At 40.7% G+C, this 18406-nt stretch overlaps 1 protein-coding gene across 2 annotated transcripts; it reads left to right on the forward strand.

Annotated features, from left to right (window-relative positions):
• The first annotated feature begins 382 nt into the window (after positions 1 to 382).
• On the forward strand, positions 383 to 15319 carry ptp4a2b (protein tyrosine phosphatase 4A2b). 2 transcript variants are annotated; one of them, XM_028429444.1, is made up of 7 exons: positions 383 to 526; positions 12175 to 12467; positions 12799 to 12907; positions 12987 to 13079; positions 13172 to 13302; positions 14628 to 14702; positions 15070 to 15319. In XM_028429444.1, exons 2-7 carry the CDS (start codon positions 12463 to 12465, stop codon positions 15179 to 15181), a joined length of 525 nt encoding a protein of 174 aa, XP_028285245.1. In that variant the 5' UTR covers positions 383 to 526; positions 12175 to 12462; the 3' UTR covers positions 15182 to 15319. The 2 variants fall into 2 exon arrangements, with proteins under 2 accessions (XP_028285245.1, XP_028285254.1); XM_028429453.1 differs by lacking the exon at positions 383 to 526 and adding an exon at positions 535 to 668.
• The last annotated feature ends 3087 nt before the right edge of the window (positions 15320 to 18406 follow it).

Genomic DNA, 18406 nt, shown 5'->3' on the forward strand with positions numbered 1-18406 from the left:
CAGAGACATTGTTATAGTTTTCCTTTTTTTTAAATTAAAATATAGGTTAGAACTGTCACAGTGTGTTACGCCAAACACGGAAGCTGCAAACGTTGTGCAGGTGTGTCATTCACATTTTATTTTTGTTTTTGTTTGTCACATAAACATTTTCACCTCTCCAGCAATTCTCCTTAGCCTACATTAATAAAAAATAACAACAAAATTCAATAGTAATGTTGCCAAAAGAGAATGTGGATAATGTTAATAGTTTCTTTGACTTAATTACGCTCCTCGCAGATGTAACACATGCAAATTTCCCTCGTTGTCCCCCCTCCCCCTTACTATTGACTTGAATTACATATTTCCGACGGCCCCTAAACGTCTCGACAAACTGAGGAGGCTCCTCCCCAACAACAGTTCCCGACCTCCGATGAGAATTCAAGCTGCCACATTGAAGAGGAACAAAAAGGCGACCTGACAGCGGTTTCTACACTCCCTCCACTTTCTCCGGGGTAGTCACGGGATTTCAATGTTCAGCCTGCTCTTTGTAAGTAGTCAATGATCAAAACTCTCTAAACTGGCCTCTTACAACTTGACAGTGGCTGAGTGAATGCAATGGTACTACCACAGTCCGATTAGAAGTTGGGTTACATATTGCTGGATGATTACCACAACACGGAGCAGCTTAAGTAAGTTCCATGAGGGGTTGTCTAAGTAGAGAAAACCAGTATGTAGCTACGTTATTGTTAGCTTCTGGAGCAAGGTTTGGACGATTTTCCCACGTTCACTGTTTTAAGTGTGTATTAACAGGTATGTTGGTCTTAATTGTCATTGTTTCACGAGTCGGTGTTGCCCAACCTGAAGTTGGTTAAGTACAATTCGGCGAGTACCTCTGGTGTGCTTGATAAACGTTGCTAGTAAAAAGCAAAGTGCGGAGCTGAGCTAGCTTGCTAGCTAATATGCTTTGCTAGCTTGCGGCTATGCTTATTTGGTAAAACAAGAAAAACACCCATGAACATTTTAGTTACCGGCATTAGTGTTGTTGTTTATTTTTCACGTTGAACCAATAATACACTAGGTTTTGATGGACGCCGTGTTTTATGTCTGAACTGATCGTCGTCCGGAATTCCAAACTAGGAGCTAACCTTATCCTTAGCTCTACAATGAGCTCATGGTTCATCAGTACAGGTAATGTTAGCACTCCTCATAGACAGTCTCTTGTTGTACGCCAAGCTTTTGATTATCAGCTGGCTTTGCTAATGCTCAGGCCAGTTGCACCATTGCTCGATGCGGCTATGATTGTCGGTATTTTCACATTGCTGTAGTGGGCTCGAAAGACGTCGGCAGTGTGAAAAGCCTGCCAAGAGACAACCAGATGGCGACTGAGCTAGCTAACTGCCTTCCGCCCTTTGTGACAAATCTTGACCTACAACATGATTGACCCATTTGAAGCCATATGACAGACCCACATTTGAACGTGAAGTGGTCTTCACATGTACATTTGCTTCTGGTAATTTATTGTCACGGGTTGTATCGGAACATTTCTGTCTTCATACTTAACTGGCTTGAGTCGGTAGACTTCTGTGCAGAAATATAGCTAACACTAGGATTAGGTGGGTCTATAATTTAGTCTTGTCTGGTTTTCTAAAACAGAAAACACCCGACCATTTTGCCATGTGGGCTGAAGTGAAATGAGGAAATGCACTTCGGGAGGAAGTTGACTAGAGCAGCTGTGACACTAAAGGCCGCGGCTCATTCCCATGCCTCTCAGTTTTCAATTTATGACCTTTCAGTGATTTCAGTCTCTTCCTTAAATGTAAATTATAGTAGGCAGGTAATACATATGGATAGTTTAGTAACATTCCTACCAACACGGGCGGATGAGTCAATGAGTAACTGGTGTAACAGGTAAGCTAATTATACATTCTAGCTTATGAGTCACTGCAAGGTGACCCAATTTACCTGCACAGAGTATGAGGATGATATACCTTATTGCTTTTTTTCAAGACAAATTGGACCTATGACAAGCTATGGTAGAAATAATAAGCCAAATAAACATTTGATTATGTGGAAAACAATAGTAAGTTGTACCCTTTTGTGTCATTTTAGTGGTGACACAGGGTGGCTGCATGAGAGGTGGAGATTTTACATGTATCTTAACAGCACTTTGAGTCTTTACTTTGAGTTCACTTTTTTATTTTAAAAGTAGGTCACCCATGCTGGTGACCTGCTTTATTTTATAGCCAATTGACACATGATGCACCAGCCAATCTAGAAATAGCATTACTTCTCTCAGTCCTCTTACAGGACAGCCTGCAGCCAAAGGCAGCCCTATACAGTTGAGGGTGCCAGTTGAGCTCTTTTACCTTTGGGTCCAGTCTTCACAGCTGGAATTTGTTTAAGACAAAACTGCAAGGTTAACACTTGTGTTTTTTTCTGCCTGTTAAATAAGAATACATCTACGTTGCATTGTTATATTATGAGAAAAAAAACATGTTAAGCATGTGCCGTGTGGCTTTTCAAAAATATATTTAAGGGCTCATAGCATCTGCTTAATCAACATGTAAATTTTGTTCTGCTAAGAATAAATAGGTTTATGTTGGGACTGTAGTACGGTAATTGGTCGAACTCTGTCTGAATGTCAACATCAGCGTACTTCCTCTGTCTGAGGACAAAATTAAAATGCGCTGTGACAAGAAGGGAAGTTCTCAGCCTTGGTTACCGTAACTGTGAAAGGTGAACCTAGTGTACAGTAACATGATGCCAACTTACTGAGGAGGGTTACTGGGGAGAAGAACACCTATGTTGTAGCCTGCTGGCATCCAGCCCATCTAGCCACAGGGTGACTGCAAGTGTTGAAAGGTAGGGGTAGAGAGGCTTGATCCACAGTCACTGGCTTAACAGATTCGGCCAATTTAAAATCTAGTTATTCCCCAGGGTGTTTGGCTGTGGTGAAGATGAAACACAAGCTTTGTGGTTTTGGTGTGGGTAGGCCTACTAAGATCTTTTACTCCATAGGCATTATATTGTGTTGAAATCAATCCAAAGTGGAAAGCTAGTTAGATGCCCACCATAGTTTTCTACTCCTTTAAAGCCATTAATTGGAAATAAAACATATGATTATGCATTAGTAGTCATGGGCACCTTTTGTGTGCGTTTCTTATGCATTGTTTTGGTTAATGAGTCATGCTCTAGTCGGCACAGTGTTCGTTTACAGTTGTTGCCACAGCATTCAGATAAAGCAAAGGCACAGGCGGTGTGGCACAGGCTGTGTGGCACTGGCAGTGTCTGACAGGTTGACATCTCTCCTAGATGCTGCTGCTGCAAGGTTGACTACTGAAACTATAGCAACAGGTAGGAATAGGATCTTCCTTTGTTATTTGTGTTTACACCTAACTTATCCAGCCACAGCTGCCAGGGCTGCAGTTAGCAGGGAAAACTCAGTCCTTTGCCAAGCATGCTACAGTAAAGGGTGTTGTTATTAGAGCTGTTGCATGTGTCTGCTCGCCTTTTACGATTCACAGTGTTCTAGATTTAAGTGGTATGTAAAATGCTGGTATTCTTGTGCCGACAGAAACTTGTGTTATTCCATTGCCTAGGGACAATTTTGTTTCTTACTGCATTTTTTCTTAATTTACGTAAGCAGCTTATTAAACACATTGAAATGTGTGACTACCCCGCACAGCATGGCCTCAAACTAATGTGTGCGTTATAGCCATAATCTCAAAAACATGTATTTGCCCCTAGGAGCTAATCTGAGATTATGAGGGTATATTATATGGCTTTGGTTAGGAAGTTTGTTCATGGGTTAAAAAGTTCCTCAGCGCTCGACCAATGCTGCAGCTTCTAGTGCTTCTTTAGCTTGGGTTTGCAAATGTTTAAAGAGAGCACCATTTCTTCTCTCTTCACAAGGGACATCACAATTCCCTGCAGGAGCACTTGTTGCTACCACAGAGATAATCGTTGGTATGGTAACAGGCATCCCCCCGATGCTCCTGTCAGAAGGCAAAGTTAGTTTCCAAATGTCAGAAGAATTGATGTTGTTGTGGGACTCTGTGCACCTCCAAGAAAAATTGTGAGCAGGCATTATGTTGTCTGGGCATTTCCTTTGCCTTACTCCTGCTCTGAAATTTATTGAGATTGTTGTGGAAATTCTGACTGTATAAACGATTACCAACAAGAACTGTCTTTTCTATCCTGAATGTGGGATTGATGTCCAGTATTCAGATTTCACTGTAGATCGTGCGGATTAATGATTTAATTTCTTGATTTATAAACTGCGTCAGTACAGACTATTCATGCTTTTTGATGTGTTGGCAAACAGGTAGAGGTGTGACTCATTGCTAAGACGTGTCCTGTCTGTGCTGTAAGATGGTGTCCTCAAGCAGATTTAGGATTGTGACATGAGATTATGATTTAGCAGACAAGCTCACATAGCTGAGAATAGGCCCTTGACCCATATTCCAAATCATGGCAGTCAACTTTACGGTCCTGTCTGGAAAGATTATAAATGTATTTAAAACACAGCAAATGTGATGCACATCAGTATAGACAACAATAGCCCATTAAGGCTGTATGTTTTTACACCCATGAGTCAAACAATTAGACCTACTTGTGTAACTGTGTTACAAGGTAACTTAAAAAAGTCACTTGTTAAAGTGCACATAAAAGTTTCCAGCTGGTGAAAAGTTGCAGTATCCATCCCTTTAGAATCCTTATGGAAACAGCAAATTCCTTGCAAAATAATATCCTGAGTGGATGAGCTACAACGGTCATTCTGTGCTTCATTCAAAGATTAGTAAAATGTTAAAATTTCAAACAGGTTTTAACTAAGGCTGTCCTCAAGAAGTTTTTTTAAATAAATAATCCCAAATGTAAACAAATTCATTCGGACTGGTCCAATGATAAAGGCAATGTATTATAATTGTGTTTTCCTAACAGTGGAACTTGTTAAGCTCCAAGTCTTTCTTCTCTTCTTTCAGTTTTGGTTGGCTTATTTTTTTTTTTTTGCTTCAAGTGGCTAGAGTTTCCAGGCTGTACTTACTCCTGGAAACACAGCAGCAGTATGTGATTTTTAGTTGGTTTGCTAGGTCAGATTTTCCAGAAGCTCATTAATGTAATAATGATATATTAGTCTTAATATTGTTGTCATATGTTTTATCTCAACCAAAATGCATAATGTTTGAGATTCTTCCTACCATTGTTGGATATTGTTTTTGTCTTGTTGTGTCATCTTGTCGGCTTTGGTTCCTGTTCAGTAGACAATAGGCTTTTCTTTTTGAGTTTGCAACATTCATCCCTGTTGAGATTGTAGTCAAATGAATTTTTTCCTCTTTTCTATGTTCAGAGGCTGGTGGTTTTTTATGTGATTAAAAGTGCTGCTCTGTGAGTACAGAATATGCCTTTGTTCAGATGTTTTTTTTTCTTTTCGTTCCCATTTCTAAGGTGCTGAGCCCTGGTCTCTCTGACTCCTTTTCAGAGATGGATCAGTCCTTTTCTACCCCTCTCTCGCCCTACCCATAAGTGCTGTCGGAAGCCTTTGATCGTCACACTGTTTATCTGTGCTCTCTCAGAGGCTGCAAAGCAGTGTGATAAGTGGGCTTTGCCGTATGCGATTGTGTGTAGGGGTTGTTAGTCTGTTCATCGAAATAAAGGGGTCTACATGTTGTCTCAACTCCCTTTTCTACTTAGTTTACACAGAAGCCAGAACAACAAGTACTCCTCAAGAAGGATAGCTCCTGTCCTCTGCAAGCAGAGAGGTAACCTGTTAAACTAAGCGAAAGATAGAATAAGGAGTAGGCGCTTTTATTGTAATGCTGAGCTGGACATTTGGTTGTTTTTTTTCCCTGTTATTTTGTACTTAAACTTAAGTATTTTCCTCAGCTTGGCCTGAAATCTGGCAACAAATGGTCTAATGACACAACAAACATAAGCTTGGCACAGCAAGCCAATAGCACAATATACACTGCTAAGCGATACATCAACTCATATTATAATGAGCTACTAGTGAGCGATAAGAGGATCTAATCAAGAACATGCAAAAATAGGTGGATGTTACAGGAGCCTCTAACATCCCCTCTTTCATGTAGATATGCTTTTGTGGGCACAGCCAGAAACATCGCAAAACAGATAATGTGAATTCATTTCATACAGTTGCCAGGCTTGTGAGATTAGAAGTTGTTCTCAGTGCCTTGCAGTAATTTAAGTGTATGTTCTCTGAGTTCAGTTAGTTTTCAACTGCCTTGAACATTTAATCTACAGTAGAGTGTCTGATAAAAAGAGTACTCATCATTAATGTCCTACAAGAGCATTCTTTTGTGTTACATTAGTGGGCACACTAGTACTTAACCATTTGTCAGATGCCCTCTTATGTTTTTCCCTCCTTTATTTCATTCGTGAAATGTGGTGAAGCTCCACTATAAACCTTAAAGAGGTTTGCAGTTGCTGGTGGAATTCAACTTGTGGGAAGCCCTGAGAATATTTGTGTCTGTTGGTGTTGCATTTATAGATAATTATTTGCTCCCAACCTATTTCTAGGCTTGATCAAACATTGTCTACCCACACATAGCCTAAAACAGTGTGTAGAAGTGTGTGTGTGTGTATAAATGATCAAATGTAATTTTTTTTCTACTGTTAAAATTTGTCAACAATACAAGATTACTGTATTATGGCTTATCGTGTGACAGTAAAACTTCTGACTTGTGCATTTTTGGACTGGTTTTTGTTTTAAGTTGTTTTTAAAGTTCAGGGAGACATATGTGTATCTTATAGGTTCCTGGCAATGAAATCTGGGTTCAGTATATTTCAATCCAAGACAACCGCAAGCCTCAGTCACACTGCCTGTCTGTGCATAGTTTCATATTGCTTGTGATTTTTTTTGCTTGTGATTTGTTAATTTTTTTTGTCCTCTGGTCTTCATTTTCATTGTTTTGTCAGCATGACGGTAGAAAAAAATGTGTTCATTCACTATCATATGCTTTATGATAAACGTGAGTTGACAGTCGTTGCAGCTTAGGTGGTTGTAGTGGTGGCAACACTCCTCACACAACTATAATTGAGCTTTGCCATTACAAGTCTGCCTTCCCACGTGGTATGTGAGGTAAAGATGCTGTTCTCAGAAATATTTTGACTGTGTACCAGCTTTTCCTAGATTCACAACTACATTCCTGGAAACCCATAGTGAGGCACGTTGACAGAATTTCGTAAACAAACCCATGAAGTCACACAGAATGTATTGACTTGTAAGTATTACTTTCAGCCTTACCCTCCTGGAGTGTGCAGCTCACTGGAGGCGCAACAAAACAACTACAAAATCTAGCAGCTTAAACGTTTGCATATAAGCCTCCATCTTTTACAGTTGTCCTGTCCAGGCATGTCTTAGATTTTGGTGTCTTGCTTGTCACTTTAGATTAGCTGGCGAGACTCAAAAAATAATTTTAACTAGAGAAACTTATTGTAGTTTTTGTGTTTGCTTTTTTGCAGGCCTATTTGTTAAGCATGTTTAATGGCAAGGGAGGGTTGTGCACAGTGCTGTTTGCTGAATACTGTGGTGACCTGTCACAATACTCCAACAATGACAGTAGGGTTCACCACACCCTTTTTAACTATGGACATATGTAATTATCTTATAATGAGCAATTGTTGGGTTCTCAAAACCAGTTACAACTTGTAGATTGAGCAACAGGTGTTTGTGACAAGATTTGTAAAGGTAATAAAATATGGACTCTTCGTTTTGGTACTCTGGCCCAGCTGCTGTGTAAAAGCAGAAGGAAACTAGTAGTGTTGTTGTGTGTGGCATCTAAATGCAGCTTTTATTTCTACTCTTGATTTTCATGATGCCAGAAGTACTTTGTAGAGAAAGGGTAGTAAGCTATTTTTGTATGATGATGTTGGTATCTAGTGTACGTTTAAAATTAAACATAATCAAACTGGGTGTGAGGTGGACTATTGATTGCTCACACCTAGGCAAATGTATGAAAATTTGCAAGTATGCACTTGAAGCCTCCCAATTGGCCTGAGTGTGAAAACAACCTAAAATTAGAGGTGTACGAGTTGTGTAGAGCTCCAATACAAAGTTCGCCACTGCACAGCTTTTCCAAGACGATTTTAAATGAGTAGCAGTTTCCTCTCGTTCCCGGTGCTGGTTTAGAACTGTTCTAATTTGAGGTGAGAGCTGCCCACCAAGCTTATCAGCGGCATTGACGTCACTGCAAGGAACCAGCTGGACCATTGGGCAGGTGTGATCACCAGTTTTATCTGTCATAGATTTAGAACTTGCCTGCCTTTCTTTTCTTTCTTTTCCATGCTTGTTGTACTGTGCAAATTTATTGTTATGTCCTCTTTAGGATTTCTTTCATTATCCTCTAACATTTCCGTTACAGGAATGAAGACACGCTGCTGTGACACTTGGCTCCAGTTTTAATTCCCACTGAGCCTTGTTTCTGTCAGTGGTTTCCTCAGTGAGTTTCACACTAGCACCCGTCATAACAGATGGGGGCTACCGCACATGCGTTTTGATGTTCATGTAAGCTAGCATTGAGAGACACATGTGTGTAGCAAGCAGGTCTGTATGTGAGTGTCACAGCCCTTCTTTCTCATACCAACCATGCTGCTTTCACTTGAAGGAGAGCAGGGCTTCCACTGGACTGCCCTCCTTCCTCCTCCCTGTCCATCCTGTCATGGATGACATGTGCTCTCCCCACTGCAACTTGATTTGGGTCTCACACAGCAAATTATCCCTCCAGCTGCTTCAAGGCAGTACAGTCTGGTCATGCCCAGTCTGGCTTTAGACAAAACATCAGAGACACACAACCTCAAACCGCTAGACAGGGATGCATGTAATACTAACATCTTTCACAATCGGGGAGGAAGATGGACTCTAACATTCCATAAGTTTTGCAAAAGTCTGATATTTTGCCTGTGCTCCATATGCAGACATTTGAGCTTAGTGTGTAGTTGTTTTCCTTTCTAATTTTAGATCAACCCCCTCGCCCTTGTGGCAAATGTATTGCCCCAGCCAGCTTGTTGCTATCTACACTATGTACATGGTGCATACAGTAGTGGTGGGAGAGTCGTGGAGATAGTCCACCTGACAGCTATCAGTCGTCAACAAGAGCTGCCCCTGGCTTTAGCTTTGGAATAGGGTCCCATAGCAGTAAAATCGTGAACATGCTGGAAGGCTTCCAATTAGTACCCCCAGTTTACTCACTTCACTTTCTCTCCATTCACTTAAGCTATGATAACTTTACAACTTGGCAGTTGTTCCTCTACTCAGATAAGAAAGCATTGTCACTTTATACAATTGGATATCCCACATTCCAGTTTGGCAATGAACCTGAATTTCTACTTTTATGATAGGGGACCAATGAATCATACCTAAAATGATGAGTTAGCAGTTACAGGACACCCATGCCCTGGTTCCCATTCTTTTGGCACTTTATCAGTTGTTTAGGTTTGCCTGTCCTTTTCTGTTCTGAGATACTGCAGGCCTTATCGGCTAGTACTGCTACTCCTTGCTCTCTCACACTTTTCTTCTTTCACTGTCTCCTTCTGTTCTTTTTCTTTAGTCACTGTTGGAGATTTCTGGGGAAGACCAGCTGATCTGGGAAGTTTCTCTTATCAGCTCTTAGTCAGTCCCTTTTCCTCACTCTCTCCCTCCTGTCCTGCTGTAGCTCTACTCCAACAGTAAAACACGTGATGCAGAAAGGGCACCAAGGGAGCTTTCTCTGGGCTGCTGCGTGGGCCTCTGCTTTTACTTACTGACCTTTCTCCCAATTTAGAATATATGTTTGTACATAGACATGCATGTACAAAAATGTTGGCCAAAGCCCAGATATTCTCCTCTTTAGGGTTTCTGACATTTATTTAGTCAAGGTGGTCTTGCACCACAGCCAGATATTTGATCCCACAACAAGAAGACATTGCTGTAACTAACGGTAATGGCTGCTGTAACCAAAAGATTAGTGCACTTTTTATCACTGTCTTGGTAATTATTAGAGCAAAAAAACACTAGTTTCTCCATTGACAAGCATACATTTGAGTGCCTTTATTTTAAATAAGGAGTATTGTCAATTTATCATTGAGAAAACTAAAAGTTTTTAACTAGTTAGTCGTCAACGTCTTTGTATACACTGCTGCTTGTTTCCTGTGTGGTTAGACATGTTGTTTTTCTTCAAAGAGAATTGGTGTGTATCTCTTTGTTTGTTTTGTTCTTCCTGCATCTATGTAATTGCAGAACCAGTTTGCACATTTCAAGACTGATTTGCATGCCTTCCCGACACTGCTGTGATGGCAGACTGGCAGGCAGCTGGGCAGACTTGACGTTACCACAGCTTACTCACTTCTCTTTTTTTAAAAGGTTTACTTAAGACCAGGCAACAAAACATCTAGATTTTGTGCCTAGCCATCTGCTCATGAGTGTTATTTATTAATGGTTGACTAGTAGATCAGGCAAGGGTTGGCATGTGCTGCAACTAAGAATAGTGTTTTGTTTTTTTGTTTTTTTTTAAATGGTCAACAACCTAGGGAAATGGCAAAAAATACTTGTATTCCTCTTGTTCAATTTCTGGATCAATTGTAATTGTCTTTCTGGTTTGAGCGATGCTTTGTTAAATGGTTTACCGTTACAGGATAGACAACATCCATACAGATATTTCTTTGCTAATACCTTTCTACCTAGCTCATACGTGCTTCACTTTACATATACCAGTGAAACTTTGAAATGTCTTTTCAGTCTTCCTCTTTGTCTCTCTGTAAGCACTATAACTGGGTGCAGTATAAGCATAGCCTGAAGTTACTTTGTGCTTCTGGGCATCCATCCACAGTCCAGTTGCTTTTCATCTTTTAACATAAGCTGTCATTGCGGTGTCCTTGGTGTGTCTCTTGGTTCTTTTGTTCTTTAGTGTTTTGTCTGTACTTCAGTCTCTTAACCATCTGCTCTTCTTTTAATAGTTGGATTTTACAGGTGAAAAGTGCGTGTAAACTGCGTGCTCCCTCTTGTCATTGATTTGCCCATTCTTTTTTTGTATGTATGTTTATTTGTAGAGGTTTAGAATCAGGTGAAAACCTTAGAGGCCTGCTTCCCATTTGTCCAAGAATCAGTTGTGTGCATGCAGACAGCAGTGCCACACTCTGTTCAGTACTGCTCAGAGGTGGTAATTAAAGGCGTCACAGAGGATCTCGGCCATCACACTAAGAAAAAAAGAGTCGAGGCTGTTTTGAGTGCCCTTGTCGTTCCAAGAATAAAAGATGGAGAGGAGGAAAAAAATGGAAGGTGGAGTGGGCTGATGCATCTCTTTGACAGTGGCCCTGTGGTTGGCAGTTAGCTGAGAGGGTAAGTGACAGTGTGGCAGAAGGTGGGAGTTAAAGAAAGAGGAGAGAGTTGCTGTGGTTTTGAAGATTGGCTTTGGTTTGCAAAAATTAGATGTCTTTACTGGCTTGTTTTTTTTATCCTTCTAAATCAAGCACGCTGTGTTGGGACAAATTAAAAATGTCATACACCGATAAATAGTAAATTTGAATAACCTGGGCAAAATGGATGGCGAGTGCGACTGAGAGAGTACAGAGTGTCTTCTGTCATTCACAAGAAGGTGAAAAGAGGGAGCGTGGGATTGAAATGCAGGGGTTTGAAGCTGTGCCCATCCTGTAATCCTCACCTTGTGACTACTGCCTGTGACATGGTGCTAAAGTCCAAGCCTTTTCTCTCCATTTACCGCCCACTACCTTGTGTACGTAGTTGGTGTAGAGATGGCTAGCTCTCGTCATTCATTTTTCCTCCACCCACCCCACCACCACTGCCTTCCGCCCGTTTTGCTCTGAGATTGTTCCAGCCAGTTTGTGGCGGCTGGGTTTAGACTGTCAAGGACTTGGCACAGTTCAGATGACTGCTCCTTGGCTAGTTACAGACCAGACATTACCTGTTCTGAAAGACAGCCTTATGAAGCGTGTGTGCATGCTCCATTCTATATAGTTAGTTTCCATTCTGGTGACAGGTGGTAAATTGAGAGAAGGATGTAATCCAAAAGTAGAGTCATTTCACTGCAGACATATCTAAGGCTGATTGTTTTTGTTTTTCCCCCCCTTTTTTTTAAACTGCAGGAAGGCATGCATTTTAATGCATTGCAGTTCAGTAATCACGATTCTGGTAAAATCATCAAGTCATCATAATCTCAATACATCTTTTCTATTTCTTTACAGGGTTTCTGTGTTGACTTGAGCCGTACCTATATGGCGTGTGTGAGCGGGGAATTCTGCCAGGCACAGCACCTCACCTCAGTGGAGAAGTGAATCGGCCGCCCCCTGAGGGACTACGCTACCCAGAAACCCCCCTGACGGCCGGCACACTAGGAACTGCTGACTTTTCCAAAGCCCCCCTGGGATATTGCGTAGTCCTTGGCCTGACTCCCCTGCCCTGTCCCAACCAATACGAAAAATCTTTGCTTGCCACTTTCTCCTTGAACAGCCAATCACAAACAGCTCTCCTGAATGGGGTAAACTGATTGGATGACTCTTGGATAGTCTCCTCATCTTTTTTGTTTGTTTGTTTGTTTGTTTTTAAATTCTTTCACGTTTTTGGTTTTCTGTAAGTTTTTTTTTTTTACATCCTGGAGTACTGTGGAATAGTTTATCCTTTTTGTTTCCCCTTTGTGTGTACATCATCACCATAGTGAACACCTTGACCCATCCTTCTCCACGTGTTGTCATTTTTATTTATTCTGCCCTTCCCTGTATACATAAATCTCCTTAGCAGTCTTTGCTGACTTCTGAGCCAAAATTCGCTTTTGTTTTGTAAGAATATTGTATTGTAATTGTTTTTTTAAGCCGTCTCGCCAACATGAACCGCCCCGCTGCAGTCGAGATTGCCTACGAGTGCATGAGGTTCCTCATCACCCACAACCCCACCAATGCCACGCTCAACAAGTTCACTGAGGTGCGTTGTATGTTTCTGTTTTTGTGCGTCTGTTTGCAAGCGCTCTGTCTAAAGTCCTCTCTTGTCTGATATCTGCCAGGAGCTGAAAAAATTTGAGGTGAACACACTGGTGAGAGTTTGTGATGCCACCTATGATAAGGCTCCAGTAGAGAAAGAGGGGATCCAGGTGCTGGTAAGAGATTGTGCTTTTTTTCTTCTTTTTTAAACCGTTTGTTTAAGTTGAAAAGCATACAGGCTCACACGCGTATTTATTCTCTCTTCCAGGACTGGCCCTTTGATGACGGCGCCCCACCTCCTACCCAGATTGTGGACGACTGGCTCAAGTTGCTCAACACCAAGTTTCGAGAGGAACCCGGATGCTGCATTGCTGTGCACTGCGTGGCAGGACTGGGCCGGTATGTCTGCTGTACTAAATTTCCTAGTTACCCATTGAACAGTCACAACTAACAGACTGTAACATAGAACACACTCTCAGACACAAGATATGTCTTGCCAGAGAGGTGGAAAGAATGGTTGATGATGTATAACTGATGATATTATACATAAAAAAATTATTAAACTGACATATCTGTTCCCATGGCATCCTTTCATTTACTAATGTTATTTTTGATCCGTATCCTGGTTTAAAGGCAACAACCCATCAGCCTTGGCCAGGCCCTCTTCCTTCCTTAGTATTTATTGCATCTCTAGCTGGTTGTGTACATCTTACACACCAGTGAGTAATGTGGATGGGTGTTCTCTCTTCCTGTTGGATTGTAAATAAACAATCAGCTAGTTAAACTGGTCAATCATTGCCACTGCAAATATGTTTGTATGGTGTTGGTGTGTCAGTCACGAGGTTGCATAGGCGATGTGCAGATACACACAGTTATATTCAGACAAGTGTGACAGTCGAATGTCACACTACAGGTGAATTATGCTGAGTAACAGCACAAGTGTGAAAACAAAGAAGGCGGAAGCCCCCGACGTAGGCCAGCTGGTGTGAAAATAAAAATGTCTTTCCCGACAACAAGTGCACACTAAGCCAATCACTTCTGAATGGCTTCTAGCCTTTCGCATTGCTGTGGCATACCAGAGGTTATAATTCCTGGTATTAGACTGGCATTTTCTTCCCTGTGTTGTGTACTGCCCTTTGATTTTTCTGTACAGTCTTGGGTTATACACAGAACTCAGACACTCAGCGTAGGAGGCAGCAGCTATGCGCCTTGTTATTGTTTGTGCCTTTTTTTAAAACAATATCCTTATCCTTCCTTTTACGCTTTCGCACTGTGTTCCATTCTTCTTTTATTTTACTCCTGCCTCTCAGATGCAGCTCCAGTTGAATTTTGTGTGAAAGAAACATCTACCAAAGAAAATGCTCTCAGCACTGAGATCTGACCTGCCAAGTGGTCTAGAAAGTTTGAATATTTATTTATCATCACGCTATGTCCTCTGGTGAGAAAGGAGAAGGCAGTCTGTAACTTATCACAGGTCTCTGTGTTTGTGTGTAAGGCTCAAGGTGTGAGCACAGTGCCCCAGCAGGGCAACAATGAACTTGTGCAGACCCCTGTTGATTTCCCAGGCCTGTTTCCCAGGTTTATCCCCCCTTCATTCCCCCCCTTTAGCACCATATTACTATGGAACCATGTGAACCTTGGCATTTAATCTTGCGTTCTTCTTTCCTCCTTTGATTCTCTCACTGCCTACATGAACCGGTCCGTTGGATTTCTTCACCTCTCAGAGCTCCAGTCTTGGTGGCCTTAGCCCTCATTGAGAGTGGGATGAAGTATGAGGATGCTGTGCAGTTTATAAGGCAGTAAGTACTTTTCCTATTTATGCTTACTTTTACATTAAATTTATTGTTGGCTTTAATGGTTTTTCCGGGTGAATAGAAGATTATTTCTTTGCATCTAGTCTGTAAAACACAAGGAACTTTTAAGTGGTAATGACTATAAACCAAGTTATACCTTGCAAGGTGCAACTTCTATGTATTGTATGCTTATTTAACTTCTATGTGGATGAGGCAGAAGAGTTGCAGCATAAACGTATGTGAAAACCTTAATATATTATTTTTTACGACTGGGACTGGGCAAATTAAAAAGATATCAGTTTTAACTGCAGATGGACTTTAAAGGCAGCTGCAGCTTAATATTTATTTTTACCACCCCTTCTGCTTTCCGTAGGAAGAGACGTGGAGCCTTCAACTCCAAACAGCTTCTTTACCTCGAGAAATACAGACCCAAAATGCGTCTGCGGTTCAAGGATACCAACGGCCACAATTGCTGTGTGCAGTAGACTGCCCTGTCACTGCATCTTTCTTATGTGCATCTAGTGGGGAATCTTCCAACATGGGGAGATATTTCAAAAAAAAATGAAGAGAGTGCTATCAGTAATTATTGTGATGATTTGTTAACACAGAGTCATGGTTAATTGATTAGAGAGCAAGCGAGTGATCAAATGAATGAATCCAGATCTGGGGATCCACCAGCTGAACCAATGAATGGAAGGTCAAAGCACACAGATAGGCCCGCCTCCCGGTTATACTGTTCAACCACGGGTCAGAAATTTTCAACTTGAGTCCATCCTTTTTTTTTTTTTTTTTTTTTTTTCCCAGTTGTATCATTGGATTTCCATTTTGTGAATTTTTATTTTTACACAAACACAGTGATGAAAAGAGGAAATGTTATATTATTCAGATTTTTATTTCCACGAATTATTGATATTATTATGATTAGGCCAGAATAATGTACCTTTTTAAAAACATTTTTAAACTTTTGAACACACATTGTGACTGTCTGTCTTTTTTGCACAAAACTCAAAAGGTTCACCTGAAAATGCAGTAATGTTCTCCATTTACCCTTCACTTGCTTAAAATCACTGAGTTTAAATATGTCTGCAATATTTATTCACAAGATATGACGTGTGTGGCAGTTATCAGTTTGGCAGGGGACAAGGACACTTTGTTATCCAATAGTTTTGTGTTTTTTTTATTATTATTATTCTATGAGAGCCATGTCTTTTTTTCTTTTCTTTAAATCTTGTTGGAGTGCAATAATCAGTCCACCTCAGATGACCCCACCAAACCATGCTGAGCATCTTACAAACACACACACATACACTTCAGGCACCCATCCAGGCAGTTAAACAGGAATAGGTACTTCTCCTGTTTTCATTCTGTCACCCAATCAGGGGTTTAGTAGGATTTCCCAAAATATGCATATTTACACTTGTACACAGAGCCTAAGATCCAATCTGAAAGATAAGTTGGAGAAGAATGAAAATGGTGTTTTTTATCATTGTACCCATTTTGAAAACATCCCCAGTTCGTATTGGTTCTTTAAAGATAAATAAATTGAAATAAAAAGCATGCCTGTCCTCTTCTTTTCCCAGTTTAAATTGAATATTTTTTATGTTATTGCACATGCGTCATTTTTTTGTTGTTGTACTCGACTTCAGGACTAACTCCTCATTCGTCCCATTTTTAAAATTGAGATACAATTCTGTCACCTTGCACTTGGTGATGAATGTGCTCGACAGTATGTGCTCATTAGGCACGTCAGTCAAAGGCTGCCTTACATGTCCTATCCCCGGTGGAGAGTGACTCAGCACCACGTGGAAGGCACAGGACACCGTGGTACTGAGAAATGACTCACAACCTCTGCTGGCAATTCAGTCAATATGTGAACCAGTTGAAAATGCTCCCTCTGCTGTCTAAATTCTGTGATTGCAACCAGGGGGTCAATGACACATGATGCTTAAATGTGCAGGTGTGAAGGCATTAGCAACAGACTAGGTACAGTCAGTTCTTAGAACATGTATTAGAATAATAGATCTAAGTGACATGGCAATAAAGTTTTGCGTTTTTGACTGAGTGAGCACTGACACTGATAAAGTTTGCCAGTTACTGTTGCTGCCTAACAACAATGCAGAAGAAGCACAAACAAATTAGGTGTTCAGTGCTGCGTAGCCTGCTTTGAATAATAAGTAAATGGCTTTGTCGATTGAAACCTTTGATTTACATAGAAGTTTTTATTCAGTTTTCCAGTTGAGAAGTTGTACAGAAGTGATTGCTGCAGCATAATAATAATGTGAAAACAGCAGAAGAAGGTGTTGTACAAGAAGCAGATAATTACAGACATGAAAAGAATGCACATCTTGTGTGTATGCCACTTCCCACCAATAGGTGTCACTAAGACCTAACAGGTTCTGGATGGTGCAGCCCAACAGATATGAGTCAGTATGTAGTCACTGCTGAAGGAGACAATGATCAAAAGATAAGCTTGGGACATGCTGTGTGTCTCCCTCAGGATGACAAGATTCTTGTGGTTCAGGATAACCTTTCACAGATCAACAGTGAAAAAGATACTTATTTTATTTTCTATCACTAAATGCCATCTGGGTGGAGATTAAAATTTGTTGAGTTGCATACAAGCTGCTGTGTAAAAAAAATCTTCAGCAACAGGAAGAATAACGAGTCCTGCTACAGATGGCATGGCCCCCACAGAGCTTTGACCTCGGTGTCATGAAGACTGAAATTACACAAGAGACACAGAGAAGGTCAAAAAAGAAATAATTCCAACTGCTATTTTTATACTGCACAGTCACCACACTTTGACATTCATTGATGTCTGATGACTGCATGACCTAGTGGTGTTGGTTGCCATGGATACCATTATGGTATGATGCAGATGCAGGAAGCATACAAAGCAAAACCATGCAGGATGTGGATCATTCCTGTTGTGAGGAGATGTGCCCACATCACTGACACACTGTCAGTATATAACACAATTACATTTTCTGTCCTTTGTTGTATAAAGAATCATGTAACTATACACGGCCATTTTAACATGGCACAATAGGGAATGTAGCACCAGGAACAATGCTTCTCACTTGCGTCTTAGGTTTATGTTGTTATGGTTATCACCTCTCTAAAATGTGCACACCTAAAAACAGGATTCTTTCAAATAAGCAAACACAGAATACACATGGCATTATTGTAGTGCTGTTGCATGACTACAAAGTACACTATTAATGATTATTTACTTATTTGTTTGTTTTTAGATAGAAAAAAACAAATTCAGGCCACAAAATATCCTTGATTAAAAGAATTGATTTGATTTGTAGACAGCTTGTTTTAAATAATGGTGGGTTGTAAGCAGGTTTCTTCTGATTGGGTCACGCATTTTAACACACCCACCAAATGGACCGCGCATGCGTGTTGCGCAGTTTGGATATTTAAATGGCGTTTTTCAGAGAGAAAGTTAATTGCATTCCAGGTGTTTTTAATTATTTAACGTTGGTTAAATGGGACTAAATAGCCTACACGGTCGTCGACACTTTTTAAGAAGTCTCTGTGTTCCGTTTCGTACGGAATGCAACTAAGTTTTGCGTAAAATGCACAAACATTTGCAAACGCACAAGAAAGAATCTGAATACAGGAGTTTTTGCTTTTTTCTTCTTCTTTTGAGTTACTAGACGACTGCCACGGACAGCTCCTTTGTTAAATTTAGTCATACCCGT

The sequence above is a fragment of the Parambassis ranga genome, chromosome 2 (assembly GCF_900634625.1).
Source record: "Parambassis ranga chromosome 2, fParRan2.1, whole genome shotgun sequence".
In the NCBI taxonomy this organism is placed as follows: Eukaryota; Metazoa; Chordata; class Actinopteri; family Ambassidae; genus Parambassis; species Parambassis ranga.

What these genes read in the sequence shown, in the direction of transcription:
- ptp4a2b (XM_028429444.1), top strand. An exon ending in AAGAGGGGATCCAGGTGCTG is followed by an intron (nt 13,080 to 13,171) that starts GTAAGAGATTGT and finishes TCTCTCTTCCAG; the next exon opens with GACTGGCCCTTTGATGACGG. An exon ending in GCTGTGCAGTTTATAAGGCA is followed by an intron (nt 14,703 to 15,069) that starts GTAAGTACTTTT and finishes TGCTTTCCGTAG; the next exon opens with GAAGAGACGTGGAGCCTTCA.